The sequence below is a fragment of the Somniosus microcephalus genome, chromosome 4, assembly GCF_052327205.1.
Source record: "Somniosus microcephalus isolate GS21.2 chromosome 4, FLI_Smic_1.0, whole genome shotgun sequence".
NCBI classification, from domain to species: domain Eukaryota; kingdom Metazoa; phylum Chordata; class Chondrichthyes; order Squaliformes; family Somniosidae; genus Somniosus; species Somniosus microcephalus.
The window spans coordinates 56,796,050-56,808,737 of record NC_140990.1 but is presented as its reverse complement, the minus strand read 5'-3'; the positions used below and the strand labels follow the sequence as shown (position 1 = coordinate 56,808,737).

The 12,688-nt window shown below is 50.0% G+C and overlaps 2 protein-coding genes across 3 annotated transcripts; both read right to left on the bottom strand.

The window, feature by feature from the left end:
- Nucleotides 1–711: 711 nt before the first annotated feature.
- Nucleotides 712–3,173, bottom strand: LOC147118959 (uncharacterized). The gene is made up of 2 exons (XM_085984689.1): nt 2,797–3,173; nt 712–2,039 (listed from the first exon to the last, which is right to left on the bottom strand). The coding sequence occupies exons 1-2, from the start codon at nt 2,862–2,864 to the stop codon at nt 950–952; spliced, it is 1,158 nt and encodes a 385-aa protein (XP_085840815.1). The 5' UTR covers nt 2,865–3,173; the 3' UTR covers nt 712–949.
- Nucleotides 3,174–8,528: 5,355 nt separating this feature from the next.
- Nucleotides 8,529–10,879, bottom strand: LOC147118958 (uncharacterized). 2 transcript variants are annotated; one of them, XM_085984692.1, is made up of 2 exons: nt 10,797–10,879; nt 8,529–9,633 (listed from the first exon to the last, which is right to left on the bottom strand). In XM_085984692.1, exon 2 carries the CDS (start codon nt 9,127–9,129, stop codon nt 8,683–8,685), a length of 447 nt encoding a protein of 148 aa, XP_085840818.1. In that variant the 5' UTR covers nt 9,130–9,633; nt 10,797–10,879; the 3' UTR covers nt 8,529–8,682. The 2 variants fall into 2 exon arrangements, with proteins under 2 accessions (XP_085840818.1, XP_085840817.1); XM_085984691.1 differs by lacking the exon at nt 10,797–10,879 and adding an exon at nt 9,744–10,735.
- Between the last annotated feature and the right edge of the window lie 1,809 nt (nt 10,880–12,688).

Below are 12,688 nucleotides of genomic sequence, written 5' to 3'. Positions count from 1 at the left end.
CGTATGAGGAGAGATTGTGTCGATTGGGCTTGTACTCGCTGGAGTTTAGAAGATTGAGAGGGGATCTCATCGAAACCTATAAAATTCTGTCAGACCTGGACAGACTAGATGCAGGAAGGATGTTTCCGATGGCCGGGAGTCCAGAACCAGGGTTCATAGTATAAGGATAAGGGGTAAGCCATTTAGGACTGAAATGAGGAGGAATTTCTTCACCCAGAGAGAGTGGTGAACCTGTGGAATTCTCTGCCACAGAGGGCGGTGGAGGCCAGTTCATTAAATATATTCAAGAAGGAGTTAGATATATTTCTTAAGGCTAAAGGGATCAAGGGGTATGGGGAGAAGGCAGGGACAGGGTACTGAATTTGGATGATCAGCCATGATCTCATTGAATGGCGGAGCAGGCTCGAGGGGTGAATGGCCTACTCCTGCTCCTATCTTCTATGGCTCAGGGAGCGTCTGTAAATGAAGGAGAAATGGGAACTGGTCAGGGAGCGTCTGTAAATGAAGGAGAAATGGTGACTGGTCAGGGAGCATCTGTAAATGGAGGTGAAATGGAAACGGCTCGAGCGTCTGTAAATGAAGGAGAAATGGTGACTGGTCAAGGAGCATCTGTAAATGGAGGAGAAATGGAAACTCATTAGGGAGCGCATGTAAATAAGACAGGTGATGCTAAACACTCAGGTGGGAAAGACAAAAATCTACAACAATGTGTTTAACACAAAGCTGATTTATTTAACATATATCCAGAATAATAAACTCCAGCCTAGTTATAACATCAGCAGCAATAACAGCAGAATCCAACCCCTGCAGTCACATGTGAACTCGCTGGTGTGTCAGCAGGTTAGATGACTGAGTGAATCCCTTTCCACACACAGGGCAGGTGAATGGCCTCTCCCTAGTGTGAGTGTGTTGGTGTGTCAGCAGATACTTTTTACTTTTAAATATTTTCTCAGTCAGAACAGTTAAAAGGTCTCTCACTGCTGTGAACAAGTTGGTGCGTAGTGAGCTGGGATGATTGAGTGAATCCCTTCCCACATACTGAGCAGGTGAATGGCCTCTCCCCGGTGTGAACTCGCTGGTGTGTCAGCAGGTGGGATGACTGAATGAATCTCTTCCCACACACGGAGCAGGTGAATGGTCTCTCCCCAGTGTGAACTCGCTGGTGTCTCAGCAGGTTGTTTGACTGAGTAAATCCCTTCCCACACACGGAGCAGGTGAACGGCCTTTCCCCAGTGTGAACTCGCTGGTGTATCAAAAGGTCAGAAGACTGAGTGAATCCCTTCCCACATTCAGAGCAGGTGAATGGTTTCTCCCCAGTGTGAGTACGTTGGTGTGTCAGCAGATCATTTTTGCTTTTAAATCTCTTCTCACAGTCACAACATTTAAAAGGTCTCTTATCAGTGTGAACAAGTTGATGTGAAGTGAGGCTTGATGACTGAGTGAATCCTTTCCCACATGCAGAGCAGTTGAACGGCCTCTCCCCAGTGTGAACTCGCTGGTGTGTCAGTAGGTGAGATGAACAAGTGAATCCTTTCCCACACACGGAGCAGGTGAATGGCCTCTCCCCAGTATGAGTGCGCTGGTGTACAGTGAGGTCAGATGACTGCCTGAACCCAGTCCCACAGTGAGAGCACCTGAACGGTCTCTCGTCAGTGTGAACTCGCCGGTGTTTCAGCAGATTGGATGAATTAGTGAATCCCTTCCCACACTCGGAGCAGGTAAACGGCCTCTCCCCAGTGTGACTGCGCCGATGAGTTTCCAGCTGGGATGGGGAACTGAATCCCTTCCCACAGTCGCCACATTTACACGGTTTCTCCGTGGTGTGACTGTGCATATGTCTCGACAGGCCAAGTGATCGGCTGAAGCCTCGTCCACACACACAACACGTGTACGGTTTCTCCCCGCTGTGAACGGTGCTTTTTGTTTCCACATTCAAAGGCCGATGATATTCAGGTCCTGATGAATCGAGTGACTCGGTCAGATCTTGATGTAATGTTTGGCTTGAGCTTACAGTCTGCAAATCCTCCCCTTCTAATACCCTGCAAAATTAATTTCAAACAGGTAAAAGGGAACGTGAGAGAGAACCCACAAAAACACAAAGGCAGGTTGTGAAATTGAGCTCAATGAATCTGGTCATTTGTGGGACCGGCACTAGAAACAAGTGACCATGAAAGCTGCCGGACTGTCATAAAAACCCAACTGTTTCACTAATGTCCCTCAGGGAAGGGAATCCGCCACCTGGTCTGGGCCTACACACGACTCTGACCTCTATGGGAGGAGAGAGAGGTGGGAGGGGGAGGGGGTCGAAGGAAAGGAACTTTATACATCTGCAACTCAACCAGAACTTTGATAGAACATCCCAAACCCGCAACCTCCATCACCTAGAAGGACAAGGACAGCAGTTGCGTGGGAACACCATCAAGTTCAAGTTCCCCTCCAAGTCACACACCATCCTGACTTAGACATATATCGCCATTCCTTCATTATCACTGGGTCAAAATCCTGGAACTCCCTCCCTAACAGCACTGTGGGAGTACCTTCACCACACGGACTGCAGCGGTTCATGAAGGTGGCTCACCACCACCTTCTCAAGGGCAACTAGGGATGGGCAATAAATGCTGGCCTTACCAGTGACGTTCACATCCCAAGAATGAATAAAAAATCTGTAGATGTAAAATAGATTAAAAGCCTGTACAGAAATACTTATTCCTAAAACAATACTCTTTTACATTGTACGGACAGTGTCTGTTTAACAACCTAATCACCCCCAGAATCCACCTCCCTTGACAGTCTCACATTGGAAATTGTTGGGTCCTCCTGGGCTCAGAAGTACTGGGGGTTAAACCCAGCAGCTTCTCCTCCATCTCCACTCCAGCTCAAACTGATGCAACAAAAAGACCTCCACAGGCGGCCAGGGAGCGACTTCCGCATCCAGCGCCCGCCCTGATACAAGCCGGCTCTGGATTTGCGGCTCTGCTGTGTCGATCCAGTTGTGGTTTCTCCTGTCTGGGGGAGGCGCTGCACCCTGGGTTTCCTGGTGCCGGGGCCCTGGCCGCACGTCCGCCGGGCCCGGCCGCTCTGATTCGGGGCCTGAGACGCGCACTCGGTGTTGCTGAAGCCGCGCTCGCCCCCGCTCAGTGTCCTGGAGCCGCACCGCGCATGCTCCGCGCAGGAAGGCGCTCTCCGGAAGGCCCTTCCCGCGCCTGCGCGCTGCGCCCCTGCTGATGGACATAGGCCGTATTCACACGCGCGGGGCACTCTGGGTAAGAGCATCCGCCATGTTCAGTATTGTGTTTCCCTGGAGTTCCGGTTCTGAGCTTCAGACACTTAAGTGACAAGTGGACATAGTGTTTAAAGCTCATTCATTTCCCTCGCTCCATGTCGCCGTTAATTAAAGGTACAGAGATTAATTTCCCTCATTGTGCATCTGTTTGTGATATTTAGAGAAAGAAAGACTTGCATTTATATAGCGCCTTTCTCGACCACCGGACGTCCCAAAGCGCTTTACAGTTAATGAAGTACTTTTTGAAGTGTAGTCACTGTTGTAATGTAGGAAATGCGGCAGCCAGTTTGCGCACAGCAAGCTCCCACAAACAGCAATATGATAATGACCAGATAATCTGTTTCTGTGATGTTGATTGAGGGATAAATATTGGCTAGGACACCGGGGATAACTCCCCTGCTCTTCTTCGAAATAGTGCCATGGGATCTTTTACATCCACCCAAACGAGCAGATGGGACCTCGGTTTAACATCTCATCTAAATGATGCCATCTCCGACAGTGCAGTACTCCCTTAGCACTGCACTGGAGTGTCAGCCAAGATTTGCAAACATGCAGGTGCAGCAAGCAGTTAGGAAGGCAAATGGTATGTTGGCCTTCATTGCAAGAGGATTTGAGTACAGGAGCAAGGATGTCTTACTACAGTTATACAGGGCCTTGGTGAGGCCACACCTGGAGTACTGTGTGCAGTTTTGATCTTTTTACCTAAGAAAGGATATACTTGCCACAGAGGGAGTGCAGCGAAGGTTCACCAGACTGATTCCTGGGATGACAGGACTGTCGTATGAGGAGAGATTGGGTCGACTAGGCCTGTATTCACTAGAGTTTAGAAGAATGAGAGGGGATCTCATTAAAACGTATAAAATTCTGACAGGGCTAGACAGACTAGATGTTGGGAGGATGTTTCCCCTGGCTAGGGGGTCTGGAACAAGGGGGTCACAGTCTCAGGATACGGGATAGGACATTTAGGACTGAGATGAGGAGAAATTTCTTCACTCAGAGGGTGGTGAACCTGTGGGATTCTCTACCACAGCAGGCTGTGGAGGCCAAATCACTGAATATATTTAAGGAGGAGATAGATAGATTTCTAGACACAAAAGGCATCCAGGGGGATGGGGAGAGAGCGGGAATATGGTATTGAGATTGTGGATCAGCCTTGATCATGTTGAATGGCGGAGCAGGCTCGAAGGGCTGACTCCTGCTCCTATTTTTCTATGTTTTGTGTTCAAGTCTCTGGAGTAGGATTTTAACCCACAATCCTTCTGACTCAGAGGTGAAGGTGCTACCAACTGAGCCATGGCCTGACACCAGGACAATGGCTCACCTCTCTGCACCTACAGTAGTTAAAGTAACATCCTTCCTGTTAGTAGTGAGCCACATTCTGTACTGGGGGGGGACTGCTTTCTATTTTGTGGCTTCAGCCTTTTAAATTCTCATCTTCCAACCTTACAACCCTCCAAGACCCCTGCGCTCCTCCAACTCTGGCCTCTTGTGCAACACCCACTTCCTTTGCTCCACCATTGGTGGCCGTTCCTTCAGATGCCGAGGCCCTAAGATCTTTGACCAAACTTTTCATCACCAGTTCTAATGTCTCCCTCTCTGGCTCAGTGTCAATTTTTGACTGATTCCACTCTTGTGAAGCACCTTGGAACATTTTACTATGTTAAAGGCGCTATGTAAATGCAAGTTATTGTTGCTGTGCTACTATTGGCCTCAACTTTGCCAGACAGAATCAGCCAGGGATGGCGGCTGTGGTGCTCCCCATGGTCGAAATGCTGGCAGCTCACTCTATAGACCCACAAGCTCAGAATTACCACTCGGTGAGGTACTGGAGGGCAGACAGTGACTGGGGCCGAACCCCACCATCACACAGCACCTTCAGTATAGGCTCACAGCTCAGAATTACCACTTGGCGAGGTACTGGAGGGCAGACAGTGACTGGGGCCGAACCCCACCATCACACAGCACCTTCAGGAGAGAAAGGGAGAAAATTCAGAGCCTGTGATGAATCTGGATTTCAAACAGCGAGGATGTGATGAAGTGGGAGAGTGTGTGGGATGGTGGATTTACAGCTTAGGAGGGGCAAGAGAGGAAATAATGTTCCCGAGAAACTAGAACTGTCTGTTGAGAATTTCTATCCTGTACTTCCAGAGCTGAGATTTGTAAATTCTGAGGACAGGCTGCACAGACTGGGCTTGTATTCCCTTGAATATAGAAGATTATGGGGTGATCTGATTGAGGTGTTTAAGATGATTCAAGGAGTTGACAGGGTAGATAGAGAGAAACTATTTCCTCTGATCAGGGAGTCCACAACAAGGGGACACAACCTTGATTTAGACCCAGGCCATTCAGGAGTGATGTCAGGAAGCACAACTTCACACAAATGCTGAGAGGCTGTTTCCCCTGGCTGGAGAGTCTAGAACTAGGGGTCACAGTCTCAGGATAAGGGGTCGGCCATTTAGGACTGAGATGAGGCATGTGACTCTTTGGAATTCTGTACCCAGAGGGCTGTGGGTGCTCAGTCATTGAGAATAATCAAGACTGAGATCGAATTTGGACACTAAAGGAATTGAGGGATATGGGGATAGGGCGGGAAAGAGCAGGCTCGAGGGGCCCTATAGCCGACTCCTGCTCCTATTTCTTGTATGCATAAAGGGTAACGGAAATCTGCAATTCTCTCCCCCAAAACACTGCTGAGGTTGAGAACCAATTGAAAATTTCAAAACTATGTGCTAGATTTTTGTTAGGCGACGATAGTAAAGGTTACAGAATGAAGGTGGAAAGATGGAGTTAAGATACAGATCATCAATGGTCACATTGAATTACGGAACAGGCTCGAGGGGTTGAATGACCGACTCCTGTTCCTATGTTCCTATTTACAGTGACGACTTTTGTAAACAGCTTTTACTGGGAATTAGACGGGGAGGATACACAGACAGGATTAAACCTGGGCCCCTCCTGTTACTGTGACTCAGTCGCCTTTACCCACAGCCATTGGGAGGCGGGTCCAGTGACCCTGCTGGAAAACACACGTGTGAGGCCTCAGGTGAGGACAGTGGAACAGCCTGTCGACACTCACTGTCGAGGTTCACACATGGAGATTGGGCACATGGGTCACAGATTGGAGAGAAACTGGTGAGTATAGAACTGAACCCAGCCAGAGTCAGCACCATCAGGGGAGGAGAGGGGAACCAGTGAGTGTAGAACTGGACCCAGCCAGAGTCAGCACCTTCAGCGGGGGGGGGGGGGGGGGGAAACAAGTGAGTGTAGAACTGAACCCAGTCAGAGTCAGTACCTTCAGGGGAGAAGAGGGAGGGGAACCAGTGAGTGTAGAACTGAACCCAGCCAGAGTCAGCACCTTCAGGGGAGGAGAGAGAGGGGAACCAGTGAGTGTGGAACTGAACCCAGCCAGAGTCAGTACCTTCAGGGGAGGAGAGAGAGGGGAGCCAGAGAGTGTAGAACTGGACCCAGCCAGAGTCAGCCCCTTCAGGGGAGGAGAGAGAGGGGAACCAGAGAGTGTGGAACTGAACCCAGCCAGAGTCAGCACCTTCAGGGGAGGAGAGGGAGAGGAACCAGTGAGTGTAGAACTGAACCCAGCCAGAGTCAGCACCTTCAGGGGAGGAGAGGGAGGGGAACCAGTGAGTGTAGAACTGAACCCAGCCAGAGTCAGCACCTTCCGCGGAGGAGAGGGAGGGGAACCAGTGAGTGTAAATGGAAAGGTCGCAACAAACTTCCCTTAACTCCAGCCCTCTGATTTCTGTTCTGTAGCCATCTTTCCATCCATTCTGCTGCCTGGCCCTTCACTCCACACGGCCTGACCTGGGTCATCTTGTCGATCTTACAGACTGTTTATGGATAGCAAGCTGGTCACAAAACAGAAAACAGAGAGTAGGGGTTGGGAGTAGCTACTCAGACTGGCAAAAGGTGGGAAGTGGTGTTCCACAGGGATTGGTGCTGGGACCACTGTTGTTTATAAATGATTTGGACTCGGGAATCAGAAGAACAGTTTCAAAGTTTGTCGATAACACCAAATTGGGAGGTGGAGTTAATACTGAGGAAGACAAAACAAGAAGATATTAATAAATTTCAGAATGGGAGTGTAATTGGCAAATTAATTTCACTATAGATCAGTGTGAGGTGGTGTGTTTAGGTGGGAAGAATAAGGAGGCCACACACTACCTGGACAACAAGGGGGAGAAATTGGGTTGCTTTGCGCCTCCCGCGATATTCAGCGGGAGGTTAGCGGCGGCGGTAGTCGGTAGCACCCCGCGGCACTGCACCTCCGGCAATGACGTCATCGCCATGCGCAGGGTCACGGCTGCAACCTTGGGTTGCTACCCCTGAGCTACCGCCGGACGACATGTCCGACAGGGTCAGGGGTCGTTCTTGCAGCCGTGGCGGCGCCACTTAAAGGGCAGGTGTCTGGCGGCAACTTTTTATTTTGGCCGACTGCCAGCACCTGCCCCCTTCCCCTTTCTTCGGGGTGCCGGCCGCGATCGCTCAGCCCGGCGCTCCTCTTGATCCGACACCCCGCTCCCCGGTGGTCCAGCAGGGCCCTGGTGTGTGCAGTGCTAGGCCCCTCCCCTTTAATCAGGGAGGGAGGTCTGCTATGACACGGTGCTATGTGCCGACGGGCGTGGCGCTGTTGCACGAAGCGCCGCAGAATTCACTGGTAGCGCCTCAAGAGGGAGGGGAGCGCTTCCAGTAGCACCCCGCCTCCTGCTTGGGGCGCTACCACTGAATTTAATGCACAGGGGCGCTAACTTTTTTGGGGGGCTAAAGTTAGCCCCGGTGACATTAGCGACCCAAAGGGGGTGCCACCGAATCCCTCCCCCACCCCCCCCAAAAGTCTAAATGGGCTGGAGGAGCAGAGGGACCCAGGGATCCAGAGACACAAATCACTAAAAGTAGCAACACAAGTTAATAAGGCCATTAAAAAAAAGCACTGGGGTACATTCCTAAAGGAGCCTTCTGTTCCGTGCCTAGGAGCTCTGAACCATGGCAGAGAGCGGCTGGGACATGTTTCTCACACACCTCGAGATTAACCCACACGGAGCCTTTGCTGTCAGTGAAGAGAGATGAGAAAGACTAAAGTGCCATTTGCCCCTCTCAGTGTGGCCCTGAAGGACTGTGTCCAGGCTGAAGTTCTGTTCCCGCCGTACGATCCTCCCCCAGATTGTCCTTTCTGAGCTCCAGCCAGGTGATGCTAAACACTCAGGTGGGAAAGACAAAAATCTACAACAATGTGTTTAAAACAAAGCTGATTTATTTGCCATCTATCCAGAATATTAAACTCCAGCCCAGTTACAGGAGTTATCAGCAGAATAAACCCCAACTGTCAGAATGAACATGGTTCAGTCCTGGATGTGATTAACAGCAGCAATAACAGCAGAATCCTGCAGTCACTTGTGGACTCGCTGGTGTCTCAGCTGGTGGGATGACTGAGTGAATCCCTTCCCACACACGGAGCAGGTGAACGGCCTCTCCCCAGTGTGAACTCGCTGCTGAATCAGCAGTGTGGATAATCGAGTGAATCCCTTCCCACACACAGAGCAGGTGAATGGTGTCTGCGGGGTGTGAGTGTGATGGTGTTGCAACAGAGCAGTTCTGCTTTTAAAGCTCTTCTCACAGTCAGGACAGTTAAAAGGTCTCTCGTCAGAGTGCACAAGTTGGTGTTCAATGAGATGGGATGATGAAGCGAATCCCTTCCCACACATGGAGCAGATGAACGGCCTCTCCCCAGTGTGAATTCGCTGGTGTGTCAGCAGGTTCGATGACTGAATGAATCCCTTCCCACACACGGAGCAGGTGAACGACCTCTCCCCGGTGTGAGTGCGTTGGTGCTCCATCAGATGCTTTCTGCTTTTAAAGCTCTTCTCACAGTCAGAACATTTAAATCGTCTCTAATTAGAGTGAACAAGTTGGTGCGCAGTGAGGCTGGAGGAGATAGTGAATCCCTTCCCACACATGGAGCAGGTGAACGGCCTCTCCCTGGTGTGACTGCGTCGATGAGTTTCCAGCTCAGACGGGTAATTGAATCCCTTCCCACAGTCCCCACATTTCCAGGGTTTCTCCGTGGTGTGGGTGTCCTTGTGTCTCTCCAGGTTGGACGATCAGTTGAAGCTTCGTCCACACACAGAACACGTGTATGGTTTCTCCCCGCTGTGAATGTGGCAATGTTTTTTCAGGCTGTGTAACTGGTTAAAGCTCTTTCCACAGTCAGTGCACTGGAACACTCACTCGGGTGTGTGTGTGTCTCGGTGCTTTTCCAGTCACACTGATGTTGAAATCTTTTCCCACCGACAGAACAGACAAACATTTCTCCTTCCACATTCAGAGGCTGATGATATTCCCTGTGAAAGCAGTTTACAAAAGTCATCACTATAAGTTCAGGATTAAAATGCAGAACAGATAATTCTAGTTTCTATGGAACATTCTTTCCTCTCTTATTACATAGAATTACCCAGATTGTACAGCACAGAAACAGGCCATTCGGCCCAACTGGTCCATGTGGTGTTTATTCTCCACACGAGCCTCCTCCCATCTCTCTTCATCTCACCCTATCAGCATCTCCTTCTATTCCTTTCTCCCATGTGTTTATCCAGCTTCCCCTTAAATACATCCATGCTCTTCACCTCAACTACTCCCTGTGGCAGCAAGTTCCACATTCTCAGCACTCTCTGGGTGAAGGAGTTTAATCTAAATCAGACTTTCCTGGGCAGCCAATCAGCATTGCTGCCTCTTTTGTGCATTTCCTGGCGAGGCGAAACAGTTGATATTTTCTGATCAAAAAGAGCTGAGCTCGGCAGCATTAGTCCTGTTTTGCCTCCTTTGGAGACCAGGTATACGAGCAGAGTGAGCACAGCCTTCACAGCAACCGCAATAAAATTGTTACAGTTGTGAAGGAACTTTGTGTCAGTGCACTGGACCATAAACAAAGTATATGTGTCAATTATTGTCTGACTGCGCTACTGTGACGCTTTAAAGGTGCTATATAAAGGTAAGTTGTTGCTGTTGGTCTGAGTTTGCGGTGTGTAAATGCTGCCCTTCTCACAGCCTGTAAAAGTTTACAAAAGTCATCACTGAGAGTCCAGGATAGAAATTGACAATATTCTCTCCTCCTGGTTACTGGCCAAGGGGGCCGCGCATGCGCCCTGCTGCCCCCTGAGCCTCTCAAGATGGCGGCCGTTACCCCGGGCCTGTCACCCGGAGAAAGCCCCGCAGCTGCCGCCCCGCTCGGGGCAAACGCCCGGCCCGGAGGCTCTTGTTCAAGGCCTGAGGCCCACCCCGGGTGTTTGTGAAGCGGATAATGTTGAGTGTTTTATTAATGGGGCCTGGGGTCGCGCTCGGTGGGTGAGCGGCCCGCGGCCCCCCGGGGCTCATGAACCCGCTCCCTGAGCTCGGGGTGTGAGCGGCCCGCGTCCCCCCGGGGTTCACGAACCCGCTCCCTGAGCTCGGGGTGTGAGCGGCCCGCGTCCCCCCGGGGTTCATGAACCCGCTCCCTGAGCTCTCTCACCTGATGTGTCAGCGGCTGCTACCAAGGTCCGCGCATGCTCAGTTCACACTGCCCGGGTGATTGACGGGAGCTCCAGACCAATAGGAAGAGCGGGGCGAGGCTGGAGGACCGAGCGGGCGGCGGGTCCTCCAACCAATCGGAGTGTGTGAGGGGCGTGGCTTGACCTTTAAACCGGAACAACAGGAGGTAAGCTGAGCATGCGCGGGAGAGGCTGATTGTCGGGCAGTGTGAGCTGAGCATGCGCGGGTGGCGAGGCTGCAGCAGGTCTGAGGGCGGCGGGTTAATGAACCCCGGGGGGACGCGGGTTTCACACACCCCGAGTGCGGCCCCAGGCCCGATTATAAGAGCAGTGAACATTATCCGCCCCCGGGCGTGGGTTCCCGTTTCACTCCGGCCCGAATCTCAACAAAGCGCCAAACTCCGGGACAGACAGGAAGTGAGTCAGGGAGCGTCTGTAAATGGTGACTGGTCAGGGAACCTCTATAAATGGAGGAGAAATGGAGACTGGTTAGGGAGCGTCTGTAACTGGAGGAGAAATGGAGAATAGTCAGGGAGCATCCTTCAGCTAAGCTGAGAAATATTACACAGGGACAGTTTATAGGGGGGGACCGAGTGTGGGAAAGGGGGTTTTAGAAGTCCGGAATTAAAATTAAAATATTGTCAAAATGAAAATATTGTCATGATTCAATTAGATTTAGAATGAAATTCTAAACACAAGACAGATTTTCTTTATTTCATATACATTTGACCCGCTGAGTGTTTCCAGCATTTTCTGTTGTTATTTCAGATTTCCAGCATTCGCAGTATTTTGCTATTGTATGTTTACATAGAGGCTGCTAGATTCTGAATTAAAAGACTAACTGCCCAGAAACTCTTGAATTGAAGCTTTTTATCAATTCCTCCTTGGCCTCACCCCTCCCTATCTCTGTAACCTCCTCCAGCCCTACAACCCTCCCAGATTGCTGCGCTCCTCCAATTCTGGCCTCTTGCATGTCCCCAGTTTTAATCGCTCCACCATTGGTGGCCGTGCCTTCAGCTACTGGGCCCTAAGCTCTGGAATTCGTTCCCCCAAACTCCCCGACTCTCTTTCCTCTTTTAAGCCGCTCCTTAAAACCTACCTCTTTTGCGCTAATATCAATTTATGTGGTTTGGTGTCAAATTTTGTTTGATAATGCTCCTGTGATGTGAAGCACCTTGGGACATTTTACTATGTTAAAGGTGCTACATAAATGCAAGTTGTTATTCTCTACACAGAGACCTTCCCTGTTGGAGATGTCCATAAACATCATTGTGCTGTCTAGGCAACGGGCAAAGCCATCTGTCTTAACTATCAATTTAAGAAGTTTATAGTTCCAATTAACTCCTGAGGCACAACACTCAATTGTGGGAAGAAAATATACTGAAGGAGCTGTTAGTTACAAAAACAGTCTGCCAAGCCTATGTCTACGGAAGATCGAGTTAGAGTGAGCACATCTGTAAAAGGAATGCAGCTGGAAGTAATATTCCTTGCAGTTCGATGGAGGCCCTTTGTTAGTTCATTCATTGTAAGTTTAGTTTGAGGTTGTTCTGTAACTTTCCTTCAGCAGGATGATCTGATTGACAGATGTAACAAGAATCACGCAGGCTCTACTTTTCAGTCGCAGTTAGCAGCTTAGTTGAGAGTCTGTACCCTGGGGATAAGAAAGCTGACTGCTGCAGTCAAGGTGGAACATCTTGTGATGCCTCCCAGATCTGCTAACTATCGGTCTGCTCAGTTGGTGGACACTGCCTGTTAGAAGAACTTTACTACACAACTGTAATATTGTATGAATATCATAATTAGTATTTGTTTGTAGAATCTGTTATATAAGGAAAATTTTCACAGCGGGGAGTAACCATATATGTGTCCTGTG

What these genes read in the sequence shown, in the direction of transcription:
- LOC147118959 (XM_085984689.1), bottom strand. Translation starts at nt 2,864, where the DNA reads ATGGAGGAGAAGCTGCTGGGTTTAACCCCCAGTACTTCTGAGCCCAGG. An exon ending in AGGACCCAACAATTTCCAAT is followed by an intron (nt 2,040 to 2,796) that starts GTGAGACTGTCA and finishes TTAATTTTGCAG; the next exon opens with GGTATTAGAAGGGGAGGATT.
- LOC147118958 (XM_085984692.1), bottom strand. Translation starts at nt 9,129, where the DNA reads ATGGAGCACCAACGCACTCACACCGGGGAGAGGTCGTTCACCTGCTCC.